The sequence below is a fragment of the Lepisma saccharinum genome, chromosome 4, assembly GCF_977018435.1.
Source record: "Lepisma saccharinum chromosome 4, izLepSacc3.1, whole genome shotgun sequence".
NCBI classification, from domain to species: domain Eukaryota; kingdom Metazoa; phylum Arthropoda; class Insecta; order Zygentoma; family Lepismatidae; genus Lepisma; species Lepisma saccharinum.
Window position 1 is genome coordinate 53398765 of NC_139232.1, and position 20406 is coordinate 53419170.

The following is a 20406-nucleotide window of genomic DNA, read 5'->3' on the forward strand; positions in this document are numbered from 1 at the left end:
GAAAAAAAAAAAATTCTTCACATATTCGTTTGGAAGTGGTAAAAGAATAATAAAAAACTCAAGCATAAATGTTAATAACACTTGTTTTTATTACCTGAGACATTCTCAAAATAAACTTCTTGTCCGTTAAAATCAAATCAAGAGGAAAGCAAGATCTCCACCCGGTCGCGTGAATCTGTGGCTAGATGCAAGAGTTGGAAACACTACGCTTGTCGCGAGCTGCTATTCCTGGCGAAACTAGATGATATAAAATTCCGGGTTGCATAACCGTAAGGGGAGGGGGCGTTTCATTCGATTTCCTGTGTACATAAACTCTCTACATGGTGCAGCAAAGCAGAAATGCAAGTACGACAACCTAATCTACTCCACCCAGCCAGCAGTGATAAAACTAAATGGATTGCCTTACCTTACCACCAGACTACATCCAACCGCCTAGACCTTGAATCAATATGACATAAAACTCGCACAGAAACCAATGAACAAAATAGCCAGTGTCCTAAGCAAATACAAGAGATCATTCCTTTCCCCACTAGACAGCCCAGGGTGAGTGAAACTCACACTACATTGGTAGATCCATCAGATCTGTCAAAGAGGGTATACAACAGAACTTAGCAGATGCAAGAAAATCCCAACCCACTACTGGACTAGCAAGACACCTCAAGTTCAGCAAACACAGGATCCGAACAGTTTCGGTTTGGCATACATCACACACCCTAATCGACACCAAAATCAAAGAGACACATGCAATTATGCACTTTCTGCACGAGCTGAATATCGACAGTGGTCAGGCTCATCATGTTTGACTCCCGCTATTACAACAGCAAAATCCCATCACGCGCAGCAGTCGAAATGGCTACACCAGCACCCCTAGCGGTAGTCGAGGAAACAACAACAGGAACCGGAAGTCAACCTAAGAGTAAAGCATCTATTTCCCGAGTAGATGGTGGCAAAGGCCACCGAAATTTATAGAACATTTACAAGTAAGTTTCGCGGATACATCTTTAGTAACTCGCTTACGTCTTATATTATCAACCGCGTTGTTTATTTCCTTCAACATGAATTAAACTTTATATTTTTCAAGGAACATTGTAATTTTACATCAGACCAGTGGAATATCAATATTGGTAAATTTTTATATTGGTGGGCTTTATTGGAACGGCAAATATTTCATACCAAATGCACACTGGTGCATAATTCTTGAGTACAATTAAGTAATAATACCAAGTGGTACTAGCAGTGCTCAATTTTGATATACACATAATTTTTTCAAAGTTTTTACACATTCCTTACGCTAGAACAAGAACTGTATATTTAAAGAAATCAAACATCTGTAAACAATAAAGACAACTATAAATATCTTATTTTCTTTTATTAATACAGTATATAATATATAAAAGTATTTACACACAGCCATATATAGCAAATACTGGTCACAAAACTAATTCCTGAATTTCTTGAACAGAGGATGTTTGTGTGCAGACGACGAAGATCTCCTGTATTCATAGTAAACAGTGTCATCTGCTCCTGACATTGAGCTCATGTTGCCAACACGACGTTGAAACTGAAAAACAAAATATTTATTTTAGTGACAAAAATGTAGAAAGGAAAGTGACTATTTTTAAAAATTAAAAAGCAGAATACACTTCTAGACAATATGATAGGCATTACCTGAAGTAGTTAAACTACCCATGTGTCAGTATAGCCATAACAGAAACTTACCGTTAAATGTGGACACTTGTATCAGAACACTTCTTTTGCTGCTTCCCGTTAAATGTAGTGATGGAGGTACACACCAGGTCAAATCCTTATCAACTTTTCTACCTTAGACAGCTGTACAAAACTTTATTATTACTTTTCCATTCTGTTAGGGTTCCTGTCTAGGCAGATTGGTAGTGATCTCACTTTAGGAATGAGTGGTCATGGATCCAACCATTCTGTTAGGGTTCCTGTCTAGGCAGATTGGTAGTGATCTCACTTTAGGAATGAGTGGTCATGGATCCAATGCCATTGGGAACCTCTGACCAGTGTTGATCCGGAACTGGGAAGCTACTTGGAACATAGCACTACACTTCCATCTAGATGCTCACTTAGTGCTGTAGTCCCAATATTTTCAGAGGACATATGCAGAGTTTTGTGATGTAGTCTCAATATTTTCAGAAGATATATGCAGAGTTTTGTGATGTAGTCTCAATATTTTCAGAAGATATATGCAGAGTTTTGTGAAACGATAAGTGGAGACACTGTTTCTCCTAAATACATGTATATACAGATTAAATCATTAAACTTCTGAAAATGGCACATTACAAGAGAGTAGGCATTTTTTAAAGTTTTTAAAAAAATATATATATGAAATGTGTATCTTAATGATAGCATTTAAACGTACAGCTACAGTAGTATTTCATAGGCTACAGTACAGCATGTACTTGTTCTTGTTTATATTGCTTTTGTGAACTATCAGTTTGTATACTGTTAATAACTTTAATAATACTGCTAATAATGCTAAAAATGAAAAACTTGGAAAAGTACTTAGAAGACCACACTATTTATACTGAGGAATAAAGTTATTTCTGCAGTTGTTTCTACCCGTCTACTCGAAAAGACTCCAAACTACCTGTTTTGATACGTCACCACACTTGTCACTAGAACATTTTGCACAAACTCTTGAATTAGTGTAATTTGCAGTGTGGTATTTTTTCAACCAAATCTTTCCATATTTCTGAGGCTGAAACTTATCAATTGGTGGGTGGACCTTCTCAACATTATGTTCCTGATCACGTGAAACCAGAAGTATTTGACCGTAATAAGTTCACTGGAGTGATTGTCAATTACATAAATATAAACGAAAGAGAAGTAGAAAGAAAGTATATGGAATTTAGCAGAAGGTATACACTAATGGGTGAGGTTAACTAGAGGGTATACGGCACATATCGGCATGTACCCTCGACTACAGCCCTGGTATTGGGCTATTGCGTAGGAAATTAATAAAAAGTTGCTTGATAGGCCTAGTTCTACAAAGAACTATAAGATACATCATAACATTCCCTGCCTGGTATACGAATAAAAATCCTGTCAGAACATGCTCAGAATATTGTAGAATAATGGGTTTTACACAGGAAATGGTGAGGATGCTTACCTTTAGCAAAGGTCAAGGAGAGAACAAAACCAGCTGAGAAGAGAAGCATGGGGTCTTTGGTTGGAAACCGTCTGAAGGAGCAACAGCTGGAGATTTAGATTTATTCGTTTACCGAGCAGGGTAAGTTACATCGCCCTACCTGCCATTCTCATTGCTGTCAGAAGTGTTTAAATGCAAAACATGAGTTTTACATTAATTACTACATGCTAAGCTAGGTATTCACACCTGACCCTTTCAGGGCCGTCTCTATCATCAAGTGCTACAAATGGCGGGGGTGAGTTACATCCCTTTGTTCGATTCCCGCGTTCTAGTGTGGAACGCTACGTGGATGGAGATGCTTGGGCTTTTCATCCATTTTTACGGAAATGTGATGGAAAATTAGAGCATTGCGTGGTGTTAATGCTTGGATTTTTCATCCATTTTTCGAAAATGCGATGAAAAATGAGGCCAGCCATTAATTAATGACATATCAGAATTGTTTTCCTACCGTAAAATTTTCTCTTTATGTTACTTGGGGGCTTTATTATGCAAAGTGGTCACTATCGTTAATGATGTTCAATGTCGATACTCTGCTTTAATTCAGACATGATGCATTCCTCCAGTCTAATAATATACATCCTCATCTGTGTGCTAACACTTATACTATTAATTTAACATTTTATTATCACTCCACCCAACCATACAATGAAGATTTTAATAAATGAAGTAATTAAGAATAATATAAATATCTGTGGACAATCTCATAGTTACAGACATAAGATTTTGAAACTCTGATCTTTTGTATCCTCAAATTATATGACAGCTTTGATTTTGCTTTAAAAGGTTAGTTCAGTTATATTTTAAGAGTTTTAAGCTGTAATTATTCTTTAAATACTGTGAAAGATATTGTTACAGATATACTTATCCAAATTCAGAAAACAGGGGAACACATCTTCACTTAATAACTGCCACATTTCTGAGATGAACAGGGAAACAAGAAAACTTCGGTTATGTCAACAATAAAAAGTAAAGCCTTTATAAATTGGACAGTAAAAATATTAATTTGTTTCTATTTCCTAATTAGAGTACAATGAAAATGTTTTAGAAGAAAAAGTTTTATCTTATGACTGTAATTTACCTGCTGGAATCGTGAAACATTAATAAAAATTTATACATAAGATGATATGCTAACATTATGTAGCCAGTCATAAGTCATTATAACAATATGAATTATATAAATACAGTATATCTGAAAAATTGGCATTTTGCTTTTCAGCGAATTGGATCCGATGCCCACCTTCCTTGAAATGTCATTTAAGATTATGTGGATTCCGGTAATTGCAGCTCCTGAGAATAATGTGAAGAAACATAATGGAAGGAAGGAGATTTGAAAGATGTAAACACATGCAATATGAAATTGCATATCTATAGAGAAATAAATTTGTACTTACCCCTGGTGGAGGTCGCATGCCTTCACCTGGAATTCTTTCTTCATCTGCATCCATGTCGCTCGCAGCCAGAACCTGTTGAAGAAGATTGCCTTGCTCTTCTCGGGTTTTGTAGAAAAGATCCTCCTAAAATATTCAGGATATGGCATAATCTCAGAATACAATGTGTCCTAGTTTGTTATTCTTTATTTGTACATACAAGGGCGGGCTGAAAAGTAATGCCTGCTTTTTTTTTTGTGATGGTGTAAAGACATTTTGGATTTTGAGCAACCAAGCATTGTACTCTTCAGACTTTCCCCCTTATCCTTTCCAAGTTTCAAACTTCTATCACTAGGGGTTGCTGAACTAGAGCGAGGAACCCCTGCTGAGGAACTCTCAAGAAGTTCTTTGTCACACACATTGAGAGTTCCTTAGCAGGGGGTTTCATTATGAGCAGGAACAGCCCAACATCATACAGTACTGACGTTACACATTCATTACCATAAAAAGCCTTCATTCTCTGATGAAAGTCAATTGGGGACACATTTTCTGCAGTTAGAAACTCGGTCACCACACGCAGTTTCAGGTGAACCGACATAGTATGGTTACATGCTGCCATTTTCCTCACTCTAGTTCAGAAACCCCTGGTGATAGAAGTTTGAAACTTGGAATGGAGAAGGGGGGAAACTCTGAAGAGTACAATGCATGGTTGCTCAAAATCCAAAATGTCTTTACACAGTCACAAAAAAATAGCAGGCATTACTTTTCAGCCCGCCCTCGTACAATACATGCATGCATTTTAGTCTGCACAAAATTATGCAAAATCTAAGCTTCATAGATTTCTACTATGAGGTTAAGTACTTTAGGAGGGAAGTGTTTTGTGTATTTCTTATTTTGCGATTGCTTTTCCGATAACTGTGATGATTAGATGAAGTTGATGATCAGGGCGAGGGCTCGAACTGAAAACTTTAGTAGCGAGATTGTAAGTACTGAGGTGATTGGAACAGCAGGATTAAGAAAGCTTCTTTTCTTTCTTAAGAAACAAGATAGATTGAGCAATTTTGACAAAAACAGTAAAAATGCTGCATTTTTCTGATGCAATAATGAATGTTAAAAGTTATTTTTTCCTGAACATAATAGAAAGTAACTGACTCACCTCAATGCACACTGATTGACAAATGACTAATATTCTACCAAGTCAAAATTGCTTCATTATGTAGATACAAGGAGAAACAGAAGTGTACTTCCTTGGTATTGATATGACAAGGAAATACAGTAAGATTTGGATGATTTCTTTTTTGAAGCATCCTTCCTTTGACACAGTTAAAGCATAACACACATAAGTCACCAATTGTAGGTTTCCTAGTGTATAAAGTACACATGTTTATCTAAGCAAACTAAAAATATTTTAAAGATTCAGGTTTCCTACACCTTTGGTCTGCAGCAGTAAAGTCAAATTTCTCTCCTTGCGAAAAAAAAAAAACACAAAAAAAACAAACAAAAAAAAAACACTAATATTCCGCATTCTGAAATATTACATCTGCTCAGAATTTCTCCTAGAGCTTTCAAGTGAATCTTCGGCCGGTCAGCTCTCAATGTTGGCTAGATATATGTGATAGAAAATAGACTTGAAGAATCCACAAAACTATTACAGACATCTAAACAACAGAGAAAGCAATCCACACACACATTTACTTGAATGTTCTACAATTACTCTAAACATATTTAATTTTCAGAATTGGGAATATCATAGTGGTTTTTTGAAAGGAGATAATTTTTGAAAATGACTTTGCTGACTTGGGCCAAAAGTCTAATGTACAAGTCTACATTTTAAAAATAACATGCTGGCAATACAAGACGTGAAAATAATACATTGATGACACGAGGAGCGAAAATATATGGTTTTTAAGAGTTTAACTTTTATATGTCTGAGGAAAAATAAAATACATAATTTCAATACTTCACAATTGTCCACGTTACCACATTTATCACGGAATATCACAGTGAGGTAGGTAAAAAAAAAAAAAACATTTAAAAAATTAAGATTAAATAAAATATGGCATACAGAAAACACACGCTATTCATATGCTACCCTCTTACCTCGTCCATTCCTGCCAGTTTTGTAATAACTTTGTAACTGTAACCCTGGTTGACCAGAAATCTCTGTCGTTTCCTTGAGTAACCCATTTCCAAAGTGTCTTGGGATACCAAGGTGTAAAAGAAGGCATTGTATTCTTCAGCTATGGCTCCTGTTCAGAGAGATAAAGCAAGGAATTACTTTAGTGAGAATTGAAATAATGCAATTACAAACATAATATACAAGAGTGAAATACTATTTTCACAGTTTCTTTTTTAACTGATTGAGGTGTAAGCACCGGACATTCAACTACTGCCATTAAAGTTTTATTACAACACCACTACGAGTACTTCTTATTGTTTGATTCGAAATTTATTGGATTTGATTGATTGATTGATTTAGTTTATTTTACTTTGTATTTCTGCCACTTTTGGCTAATCACAAAGATGAGGATGAGTAATGATTAGAGGCATGCATATCTTGTTTTTGACGAAAACACGAAATGTGAAATAACACATTGTAATGTTAATTCTTCATGTTCTGTTGGTGTGAGGTGCATTTTCCTAGTTTTGTCACGAAATGTGAAATGAACTGCAAAATGCGAAATAGACTCTTAAACATGAAATTTACATTTATTTATCAACGTGCCACTTTCTGAAGTTTGAATTATCCTGTGACTTATGCAATTTACAGAAAATTGAGTAAATATGCTGTAAATATTTGAGAAACAAAAATGGACTCCTTTATACAGGAATAAACTTAATACTCTGGTACCTACGTAAATGTGCTATTAGAAGGGATATCTTTATTTTGTGTAATAAGTGCAGTTTTAAATAAAATTTAGGATTATATTCACAATTTTAAAACCAAAATGTCATTTTATATTCCACTTTTGATCTGATTTTTCACCACTATAACACCGAAATTTTCTTTTATATACCGCTTTTGAATCCGAAATTGACTGTTTTTGTACATATTTTTTGCTTTTTTATTTACCAAAAATATGTGCATCTAATGATGGTATGATGAAATTGGAACGCACAGAGAACAACCGTGCCCAGGCCAGGATTTGAACCTGGGACCCCCCAACACCGTAGCACAGAATGCTAACCACTCTGCCATGGAGACCGGTGGAAATTTATTTGAAAATTTACTTATAAACCAATATGCCATTACTGACCAATAAACACTATGTACTGACTGATTGAGCATATTCTGAACTGTTGTAGAGAACTTGCAAGCAGTGTTTCTTTCAGAAAATTTGCTCCTGGAGGGCATTCCAGGGAACCGGGAGGGCATTGTGAATCTCATCTGTGAAATTCAACATATGTGCGTTTAACATTGTGCATTACCAGTGGTCGTCTGCGGTTCGTCAATGAACTTGACGCTGAGCGTTACAGGTGGGAAATGTCATACAGTAACAAAAATGAAGTAGGATGCGGTGACCTAAGTATACTTAGTAATTCAATGTGGAAAGACAGATTTTTCTTTCTATTTGTCTCGGTTTCTTTTTATTAGTCTGTTGTCTAACATTTACAAATATCATCTTGTGCAATTAGCATTACAATAGTAAATAGTAAATTACAAAACATCACCTACTTTTACATTTTATCATCCAGAACAAATTCCACAATGGTGAATCAGGAAAAATATTACAATTATTAAACTCAATAGAACACATCACGCAAAGCTTAAGATGGCATGAAGAATTTACAGCAATCTCATCCTGCGAGCTTTCTTCGTGGCATATAAATCTACCGTTTTCTCCAGAAAATCATCAGTTGGAATCTTAGGTCCCTCAATGCTTATTATCATGCAATGCATTAAAGTTCCTGGTAGCATTCATACTTCTTGTCTTAGTTAGTATCCTATTCATAGCACTGAAAGACCTTTCTACGCCGGCTGTCATTAAGGGAATGGTTAGACGGACTTCAGAGTTTTTCAACTCGAAATATCCCACGTCAGCTTCTAAGATTTTCAACAATGGATTGTCAGCTTCTATATATATTCCATTATCAAGCATCGACTTGACAAGAAATTTGTAGGACTTGAGGTCAGCAAGAATGCCTTCCATCTTAAGCATGGGAAAATTAGCACAAAACCTTTTGACTTTTGTGTCTTGCAAGTCTACTATTGACTGAAAGGTTTCAAATTGACTTGCAAATCTCATGGTATCAATAGATTGATCGTTGAACCTGTTTTCCAGTTCTTCAATTACACTTTCCGCATATTCCATCATCCCACAGAAAATTTTCCTAGCATCTTCATCAGGTGTGCTTCAGATCTGATATTCTTCAGTTCGGTCCGAATACTTTCTTGCAGATCACTGTTGATGTTTTCACAGATTTGCAATATCCTGTAATGCAATTTGGTTGAAGTTCTGCCTCTTCAAGCCATTAAAATCGACTTCAAGCTTCTGGAGACAGCATTGACTATTCTGTAGTGCGACAACCATCTGGAATCTTGATAACTGGGTCATTGATTATTACCTGAATATCGTGCAAAATTAACAATCGATTTTTTCTTATCGTTTACAAATATACTGTTGTGTATCAATTACAAAGAAAATACCGACATTTAAGATGGGAGAGATGAGATAAGGCTGGTGCAGTTGCCAGTTTTATTCTACTTCTTCTGTAAGATTGGACAAATGTGGGCGTTGTTATTTACAGAGGGAAATATAAAGGCAAAAATATTCACCACACAAAGTAATGAGGTCCAATGTGAGGGAAACAACGGTAGCAGAAAAGTTTTATACTATGTTTTGTTGTACAATTTTGTCCAGGGAGGTGGTAGATGCAAGAATTGAGCATGAGGGAACTGTTTAGCTCCACACATTTGGTTGAAGCAATGTAAAAACGAAGTTAAGTTGAGATCAAATTTGGCTAAAACTGCACTTGTAATTTAATACAGTTTCCATATCAAACCATGAACTTTCCATGCAAGTGAATAAATCTTCAATTTACATACGCACCTTTCTTTGCCCGAAGAATTCTTCCAAGTCGCTGTGCCTCCTGTCTTCTTGAACCTCCATGGGAAGAAATCTGGATCAAAACGTTGGCCTCTGGTAAATCAAATGATGTATCGGCAACTTTACTCACAAATATTGTATTTACTTTGGGATTGTACTTGAAATTCTGAAGGATCTGGATCCTTTCACCCTATGAAATAGAATTAAATTACGAAGATTAAATTTAATACATACGTAACACTTTTTTTTGTTTTTTAAGTCAGGAATAACTTTTCATGAAGACAACCATCTACATACCTTGCTGTTACTTACTTTATGATCTTTTCAAAGACTTTAGAGCAAAAATATAAAATGTATTAAAATTATGTTGTAATGTAATGCCTTCCTATATTTGAACCAGTATTAGAATTTGTGCACATGTAAACATATAAGAGTTGGTGTATTATCAAAACTTAACTTTTCATTCTCTGAAATACACAACCGTGTCTCATTTCCCAAATATGAATACATGTAAAATATAAAAATTGTGTGAATAAACACCCAAAAATTACAAAAGACAGAAATAAATTGCTGTGTAATTTCTTTCTGACAGTATAAAATCTTTCAGACCTTGATTTTATGATTAAATAGCACACTGCTAGATAAGTAGTAGGTATTGGTCGAAATAGGCATATCTTTTTCTAAGCAAAACTCATTGTACTCATGTGATTACATACGTTTATTGGGGATAAAATGAACCCTTCTACTTCAAGGAACATAAGCAATTTTATATCGGATTGGCAAAATATTGGTCATTAGTATCAGTAATCCCTACTATTTTATATAGCTATTCACAAAAATGCATATCATGATTAACAACTGCCTGCTGTCATAAAAAAATGTACACTTGTGAGAGGTCATATGAAAAGGGACCTAAAGGGTAAAAAGTAGAAGTGATACAAAAAGAAATTTTAAAATGAGAGTTTAGTTTACCAAGCTGTGCGTGCCTTCAGAAAATTAACACTAGCAACACAACTGCTTGGTTTGATTTAGTTAGCGATATCCAATGCACCTAATAATAATAAAAAAAGAATTAGAATTTGTAGCTCAACATACCTGTGATGTTGGTCCGTAGATGTATGGCTTGTTCATCTTTATTGCATAGTGCTTCAGAGCAAATACATTATCTGAGAAAACAATGATCTTATCACTTCGCCTTTCATGATAGCGGATCAGAAATTGGCAGGCTCTGAATTTATTTGGATTCATTACGTACAGCAGCTGCAATGAAATACAGTGGTGGATTAGTAACGTATTCACACAATGTGCATAAAGTTTCATCAACATTGCATCTTTAACCTACATGAACAGTCACAGCAAGTATCTTGATTTAGTTTCTTAAAGATTTTTCAGATCTAGCTAGATCCTTCTTCGGGGATTAAAAAGTATCTAGTAAGACACTGTTACAAGTAAAAGCACGGGTAAAGAGTAAGGAAACTAAAGTCAAGATTGCGTTGATATCAAGTGACGAGCCATTCCCTATTCTCAGGTGGTTCTGCAATAGGAAGCAGTTGCATAGTTTGTTAGATGGAATATTCTTATCTACAGGTCTGTTGTAATAGAAATTACAGCTGAAGATGAGAGAAGAGGTGCTCTCTCAAAATGTAGTGTTAAAATAAGTATGGTTTAAAAAGAATGAGACAATGGATAACACCCAATTAACAATGAATGACGCTCTCCTCGGCTTACTGAATGTCACGGTCATTCATTTTTCAAAAAGGGATTAAAAAAAATTAATTCGTATTTCACATCATAAGTTACCAAAAGTTCAACTCAAATTTTCAATATAACAACTTAACCTTACAAATAACTGTGTCAACTTTTGAAGTAATAAAGAAAATTACCACATGTTAAGTATTAATGAAGAGTGTATTATAAACAAATTTCACAAGTACGAAGTATCCGTTCATATACCGTATTCAGCATACATTCATGTAATCAACTAAGATTTTACATTTCGATATCACATTTTCATATTTCAAGTTCTTTTACATATTAGTCACGATCTCAAGTCAACTTATAAGCATATGGAAAATTGTTCCAAGTTTCCAAGATTTTTTACGAGACGATTTGCACTAAACGCTCGATTATAACGAAGAACAATCCAAGACAAATTATGCGTGTTTGTGTGTTCTATAAACTTTCCACATTCAAAGTAGATAATTTTTCGTATTTTCAAACTAGGCCTTTGATTTATGTAGCTACATGAATGTATAATACTTATCTGAAAATTCAGTTTCAAACGAAGATGGCTGCCATTTTACGTGATTCCATCGGGTCACTATTTTAATGTCCTTTGGACCTTTAATGCACTTTGCGACGCAATTTCGAGTATTAAATGCAAATATTGTACTTATCTGCACTGCTATATCACATTAGATCGACAAATCTTCACGTTATATTTAAATAGTTCCAATTTCAGTTTCCCAAAACTTTTAGCGACTCCATACTCGTCGTCGTTGATCTTTTAGATGAGGCAGTGTATCCAAACTCACACTGTAACAACTTTAAGCACAGAATACAAACTTGTTATTACTTTTAAAATGACAATTATTGAATTGTACACATATAATACCTGAAAATGCTTGTAAAATAAATTAGATACAATAAAATAGATATTACAATACTTCATTACATGTTTTCGTATTTTCTTTTCACCTTTTACCGTTATTTTAAGTTTTACAATTTTGGTGGGAAAAAGGTTATTTACGCACAAGTTAGATTTTTCCCTTTATGTGAGTTGGCTATGTTTCACAATTTTACAACTTTAGGATTACTCTTCAAGGCGCTCCTTGTAGCAAATCGTAATTGTATCGTCGAAATTCTGCCAAAACTTATTTTATATGGTTTGTACATGCTAGTAACACATATTAAATGCATTTTTGTACCCATATATTCATGAATGAGCAAGCAAAAGCTGTTAAAACCAAACATATGTGCGATTTTGCATAAATTGACAATCTACGGTAAGCACTTTTTGATCCTTCACAAACCAAATTACATCGCTGAATTATATAAAATATTTTATATGCTTGAAGTTTACATACGTACTTCAATTAAAACAAAGCCAAAGTGATGTAAATTAACTTTGTACAAATATAAACCACCAAATACGAGCTCAAATCGTAGATTTTAACTGATAAAATTATTTTATTTTTCACTTTATGATGGTAGTCATTATGATACCGTCATACTGGCGCCCAATGGGCTTACCCACGCCAAACTATAAATTACAATTTCATAAACTTGTAACAGCATTTGAGATCAAAATATGATCTATTATTTCAAAGAAACCAAGAAAATGACACAATATCGTTTGATATTTTGTATGTAGTAAGATTCTTGTGTAATAAGAGAGACTAATGTATGGTGTTGTATTGCAATAATAATAATATCGCTAGACTGGGATGGCTAAGAGTGTACATAGGCGAACCTCATACGGTGTCGTAATGTTGGTGTGATGTGTGGTGTTGATATAATCATTACATGAGTAGAGTGCAATGTTTTATTGTGTACTAAAGTGAAAGTGTACATGAACGAAGTTCTTCTTGTAACAGGAGTCAGTGTGATGTTTTGTGCTATAAAAATCATGACATCACTAGAGCAAAATGTGTGAGTGTATACATAAGTGAGTATGTACATCTTCTCATAACTTGAGGTAGTGTGTTGTTTCATGCAGTAATAATCATGACATTACTAGTGTGGAATGTCTGAGTGTGTACATATGTGGATGTGTACTTGAGTGAACTCCTTCTTGTAACTTGAGTTATCGTGATGTGTCGTGTAATCTTAAACAAGATATTACTAGATTGGAATGTGATAATGTGTACATAAGTGAACGTGTACTATGTATTTCTGGGACACCCGTTACTCAAGACGAGAACGACTAGATCATGTTTTCAGACACAGAATATCCACTACTACAAGCGTCTGGTGACATATTGCCTATGTCTCTTGATGACATCATCAGGCAACAAAAACAGAAGTGTGTGACCATATATTATCCATGTCACTAGATGAGATTATCCGACAACAAAAACAGAAGAGTGTGACCATATATTATCCATGTCACTAGATGAGATTATCCGACAACAAAAACAGAAGAGTGTGACCAAAGCGGCATGACATGGCTATACACTTATGTGGATACCGTTGACATACCCATATATCATAAGCCTTTGAAAGCTGAACAGACAATACTGACAATAGTATCATGTCACAATAAATTACTCGATAGATTATGAAGTGATAGTGAACTTCAATTGCATACCATATATTTTGTGTCAAAATTATAAACCAGAGGAAATATTAACCTGTTAAGAAATTTCCAGCTCATCATCTTTAGGAGAGTGAGCCTCAAAAATTATAGAACAATATTTAAGTTAAACAAATGCAAAGAAGAAAATTATTATAATTTATATATTAAGAAACTTTAACATGTTTCTGAGCTGAAGTATTGTTAAAGACCATGGTATAATGTTATATTAAAATACATTTAAAATGAAGTTCAAACTTCAAAGTTATGGTGAAGTTCAATAGCATATCAAATATTATATGTGAAATGACAAACAAAAGCAAAGATTAATACGTTAACACATTTGTAGCTACATCATTACTAGTAGAGTGAGCTACAAAGAATTATACATCAACACTTTAGTTAAATGAATACAAAACATAAAATTATTACAACCCATTGTTTGTATGATAGAATACTCACAAACTTCACCATTCATAATATGGCTACTGCTCAATTATTATTATTTTTTTTTTTGTCAATCTTCACCATTTACAACATGGTTACTGCTCAAAATTATTTATTGTCAATCTTCACCACTTAAAATAAAAATGGTTACTGCTCAATAATATTGACAAAAAAAAATAACAATCATTTCTATACCATTCTGAAAGAAAACTTTGTTGAGAGGAAATTCACACTGCTGTGGACGTGAGAAAACTTTTAATTGAACTTCAAATCGGTATTTTAGAGCTTAATTAATGTCAAACCTGTATGCACTGCCATGTAAAGGAGCATGACCATTTACTAGATGTAAACGTTACTGATTTAAGCAAACAACATCCCAAAAAACCAGGTACGATTATGAAGGCGTTCCAATACTTCTCATTTGCCCAGTACAAATAATGTCTTACTCACTTAACCAAACTACACAAAAAGAAATTGCTTTAGTAAGGTTTCAACTTGTGAAGAAAATGTACCATCCAATATCCTATGCTAATAAAATATAATCACGTTCTTAAAATAATTCACATTTTAACAATCTTCATATTAAGTTTCATGAGTGGCACTATAGGACTTACTTATTGCCTTTAACGTGAACCAACTCACACATTACAACACTTTTCACATTCAGTTTTTTGAGTGGCACTATAGGACTTACTTATTGCCTTTACGTGAACCTACCCCAAGTTTTCATGCTCTATGGCATGTCAGCATATGCAACAAGCTCGGATCAAGTCATGGATCTCTTCGCTTACCTTTTGCAACATACTGTGAGTATTCGATTCAGCTTATGGAATCAAATAACTCAAAATAATTCACATTAAAATTAGCATTTGGATTTTTGGTACCATTCCCTAGGAGTCATAGTCTAAAACTTGAGTAGCTTGTTCTTTGGACAAATATATGTGAAATTATATGCTAAGACAGTTCAACTAACAAATATTGCTAAAGTGTGACTTTGATGCACTGAATTGTTTCACATTTTATTAAGTATCTCACAGTCCATAAGGTAAATCCTAACAACTAAATCTAAATTATTACTATAATAGAAAGTATTTAAAGTACGACCATTTATAGGCCAACCAAAGAAAAATATTGAATAACTATGAGAGATTTTTAAGCACATTATAAATTCTTGTACGAGGTGTACTACCAACTTAGGCTAACCTCACTAATGGTAAGTCTGTTTCAAGAACAAACTGTACACTCATCTGCTTTGACAGATGAAGAAACATCATCCTTTTCTTGCATTGATGCTTCAAGTAGATTTTGCACATCTTTATGTGCGCTACTTGCATTATGCAAAGTGTTCAACCAAGAAATTTTCTTGTCTTTGGAACATTTCCATAATTTTACATGTTCAATAGCAATGTTTTCAATCAGAATACCATCACTACAATGTAAGACTGATATACGAGAGTCACCAAAGTTTTTTATACATAAGTATGGACCTTCATATAAAAAACAATATTTTTTAATTGGATTATCCTCAATATCTATTCGTCTATTTCTAATAAAAACTAGATTCCCAGAAGAAATCGTTATTTTATCTTGTTGTCTACTATTCAATTTGTTTAATTTATTGGATCTAGCTGCATGACTCTTAATTTGAGCCATAAGCAGTTTATCATTCCATGACTGATGTGTACTATTATCATACATGACATCTCCTATTTGTAGATTAGGTTCCTTATTTAACCTTAACTCTATTGGAGCGAAACCAGTTTGTGAGGAGATTGTATTGTTTAACCAATGCAAAGCCATGGTTACTTGCTGGGGCCATTTAGCATGGTTATCTATGCACAATACTCTCATTAAACGGTTAAGTTCCGAATGATATCGTTCAACCATGTTGGACGATGGATGGTAAGGTGGAGTAAACATAAGTTTCACACCATATTCTTTCATTTTAGTATTAAAATGACATGAACGAAACTGTGGTCCATTATCCGAAATTATTTTTTCTGGAATACCCAGATGTACAAAATATACATGGCACAATTTATTCAGTACCGTAACAGCATTACTGTTTGTCACTGGATATGCCACCAAATACCTGGAAGCTGCATCCAATATAGTAAATAAGAAGCGTTCACGTTTAGGACCCATGGTGAATTGACCTTGTAAATCAATGAACAATATTTTCCCAGGCTTGTCGGTAATGTGTACTTTGGCTAAATGTTTAGACGGATGCTTGTTCGGTTTAGTACGAATGCATAAATCACAGTCTGCTACATATTGTTGTACATCTTTCTTCATACCTTTCCATTGGAAGTATCTATATATTTGAGAAAGTGTACGACTAGCACCAAAGTGTCCTGATAAGTCATGAAATTTATTCAAAATTGAACCTACCAATGTAATTGGAATACAAATTCTAATCTTTTGCACGTTATGTAAGTCTCTAACACACAAAATATTGTCTCTTAGAAGATAACGTTCACTCCAAGTCCTACTTCTTGGATTATCATTGAGAATTGAAGAGTGCAAAATATATTGCCTAATTTCCTTCAATTCATCATCTTTTTCTTGGGCTACAATCAAATCATCTATATTAATGAAAGGTACTACTATTTCCTTAAACTGCAAAGAATTTACATGATATAACAGATCTTCCTGCATCGGAAATGTTCTACTTAGTACATCAGCAATTATATTTTCTGACCCTTTACAGTATTGTACTTGGAAGGAATACGGTTGTAATTGTACAAACCAACGAGTTAAACGTGCATTCCATGTGTGCGCCGTTTCTAACCAGGTAAGTGCTTTGTGGTCAGTTATGATAATGAAATGTCTGCCTTTTAACAGTGAACAGAACTTATCAATAGTAAACAATATGGCTAAAACCTCCAATTCCGTAGATGTGTATGATTTTAAATAATTTCTGAGCAATCTGCTCACGAAACCGAGAGGTCTAAAATTACCATCTATCAGCTGATAGCAGTATCCTGCAACTCCTATTATTGATGCATCAGTTTGTACATAAAAAGTGTGTAAAAAGTTAGGAAAAGATAAAAGTACTTGCTCACTAACTTTATCTTTTAGTGTTTTAAAAGCTGTAGAAGCTTGGTCATTCCATTGCCACTTCTTACCAGCCTTCAACAAGTCATACATAGGTTGTGCTATGATGGCATAATTTTTTATGCATTTGCTCAACCAATTAAAACAACCTAGGATTTTTTGCAATTGCTTCACCGAATTGGGTACAGGCAAATTGACTATGGAATCTACATATTTAGGATCTTTCATATACCCCTGCGAAGTAATAATGTGACCCAAAAATTTAATTTCTAATCTACAAAACTCACATTTTTCAAGCTTCAATGTCATACTAACAAAATTACAAATATATCATATTATCATCTTAGGAGTATGAGGTATACTACCAATTATAGGCCAACCTCAAAAGCACTGAATAAACAAACTGATAATATTTTTCAATTTTACAGTTTGCATTCATGGTTGATTTATCCAAGTATTGAAACTGTACTGTATACATGACTCAGCATGTCAAGCTACATAACTAATAGCTACACAATCCACAATTTCTCAAATTAAGATATGTACCGATACTGTCATATTGAAAGTAATCTAGTTAACTATCAGTATCTGATATTACATGTACGCAATAAAGCTCTTTCGCTAAACTGCATGTTTCAAATTCACTTACTAACAAATTTATGTATTTTACATAACATACCTTTTACCAACATGTACAATCCCTAAGAGTGTACACCATTTTCAGTTCATTATTCTTTAATTCTGAACTTACTCCTAGACGATAAACACTATGCATGTTACTCTGTTTACCCCTCCAAAATTTATGTCACAATCAGGTAAAATGTAATAAGACATGACTGCACCTTGCAACAATGCCTTCGTTAAGATACTTTAAAGGTAAGTTATACGATGCTTAAATGTAAGTCTACGACATTACAAGTGTGAAGTTAACTTTAACTTCATGACACCATTGCGACGTCTTTTGCAATCGTGTAATCTTAAACTTTTGGTAACTTATGATGTGAAATACGAATTAATTTTTTTTAATCCCTTTTTGAAAAATGAATGACCGTGACATTCAATAAGCCGAGGAAGAGCGTCATTCATATAAGATTTATGAGACTCATTTTGTCTCAATAATATTAAATTATATTGACTTGTTTTCCATCTGTAAGATGATGATGTTAAAATATTAGTGTACCTATTATTAGATTAGTGAGACTCAAGTTGTCTCTTATTTGACTGATAGGGAGTGAATTATTTAATGTTGCAATTTTGTGTTTACCTTGCTAGTCTGTTCCAATATTTTAACAATGACGGAAATTGTTGAAGGAAATGTCACACTGATGGACATTGTGGGGTTACTAAATTCCCTAAATAGTAAACTAGACACTGCTTTGCAGGTGCAAGCAGAACAAAATAAAAAGGTAGACACAGCTTTGCATGCACTAACCGAAGCAAGTAAGGCTCATACTAAGGAGCTTAGAGATCTCAAAATTGAAATGGCTCAATATAGGAATGAGTGTATAGTTAGAAATGACAAGGTAGTTAAAGATATACATACGCTTGACAATAAGGTGAAAGGGGGATTGGTATCATTAGCTGACGATTTTGATAACAAAATCGCAAGTGCAATCGAAGACCTGTCCAGGCAATTTGATTTGAAGTTTGAGAAATGTTTTAGGGCTTGTGAAGAAAATGATCTGTCTTTATGTACTGTTAGGAAGGATTTGGGATATGTACATACTGCGTTAGATCGATTGCAAGTTACTAGGCCATTTGCGAATATGACAACTAGGGGTGTGCAGCAAGATATGTATGATGTGGAATACGAATCAGATGACGTGAGTCACATCATTCTCTCATCCAAACCTTCACCTAATGTCAATAATTATAGTGAAAATAATGATTACCTAGAAGGCAATAATTTAGCACAATATACTGATATGTCTAATGATCATGCAGTTTCTTACTTAAATGTCAACATTAGAAAGGCTTTGTCTCATGTTGAGTCTCATAATCTTATATGAATGACGCTCTTCCTCGGCTTATTGAATGTCACGGTCATTCATTTTTCAAAAAGGGATTAAAAAAAATTAATTCATATTTCACATCATAAGTTACCAAAAGTTCAACTCAAATTTTCAATATAACAACTTAACCTTACAAATAACTGTGTCAACTTTTGAAGTAATAAAGAAAATTACCACATGTTAAGTATTAATGAAGAGTGTATTATAAACAAATTTCACAAGTACGAAGTATCCGTTCATATACCGTATTCAGCATACATTCATGTAATCAACTAAGATTTTACATTTCGATATCACATTTTCATATTTCAAGTTCTTTTACATATTAGTCACGATCTCAAGTCAACTTATAAGCATATGGAAAATTGTTTCAAGTTTCCAAGATTTTTTACGAGACAATTTGCACTAAACGCTCGATTATAACGAAGAACAATCCAAGACAAATTATGCGTGTTTGTGTGTTCTATAACCTTTCCACATTCAAAGTAGATAATTTTTCGTATTTTCAAACTAGGCCTTTGATTTATGTAGCTACATGAATGTATAATACTTATCTGAAAATTCAGTTTCAAACGAAGATGGCTGCCATTTTACGTGATTCCATCGGGTCACTATTTTAATGTCCTTTGGACCTTTAATGCACTTTGCGACGCAATTTCGAGTATTAAATGCAAATATTGTACTTATCTGCACTGCTATATCACATTAGATCGACAAATCTTCACGTTATATTTAAATAGTTCCAATTTCAGTTTCCCAAAACTTTTAGCGACTCCATACTCGTCGTCGTTGATCTTTTAGATGAGGCAGTGTATCCAAACTCACACTGTTACAACTTTAAGCACAGAATACAAACTTGTTATTACTTTTAAAATGACAATTATTGAATTGTACACATATAATACCTGAAAATGCTTGTAAAATAAATTAGATACAATAAAATAGATATTACAATACTTCATTACATGTTTTCGTATTTTCTTTTCACCTTTTACCGTTATTTTAAGTT

At 34.0% G+C, this 20406-nt stretch overlaps 1 protein-coding gene across 1 annotated transcript in view; it reads right to left on the reverse strand.

Annotated features, from left to right (window-relative positions):
* Positions 1-1364: 1364 nt before the first annotated feature.
* hay (ATP-dependent DNA helicase hay) overlaps positions 1365-20406 on the reverse strand; it is a 54591-nt gene continuing 35549 nt past the window's right edge. The window contains exons 13-17 of the mRNA XM_083121662.1: positions 10683-10847; positions 9591-9777; positions 6640-6788; positions 4564-4686; positions 1365-1561 (exon numbers count right to left, since the gene is read on the reverse strand). Coding sequence (XP_082977788.1) covers positions 1439-1561; positions 4564-4686; positions 6640-6788; positions 9591-9777; positions 10683-10847 — 747 coding nt within the window. The 3' untranslated portion in view covers positions 1365-1438. The remainder of the gene's footprint in view (positions 1562-4563; positions 4687-6639; positions 6789-9590; positions 9778-10682; positions 10848-20406) is intronic.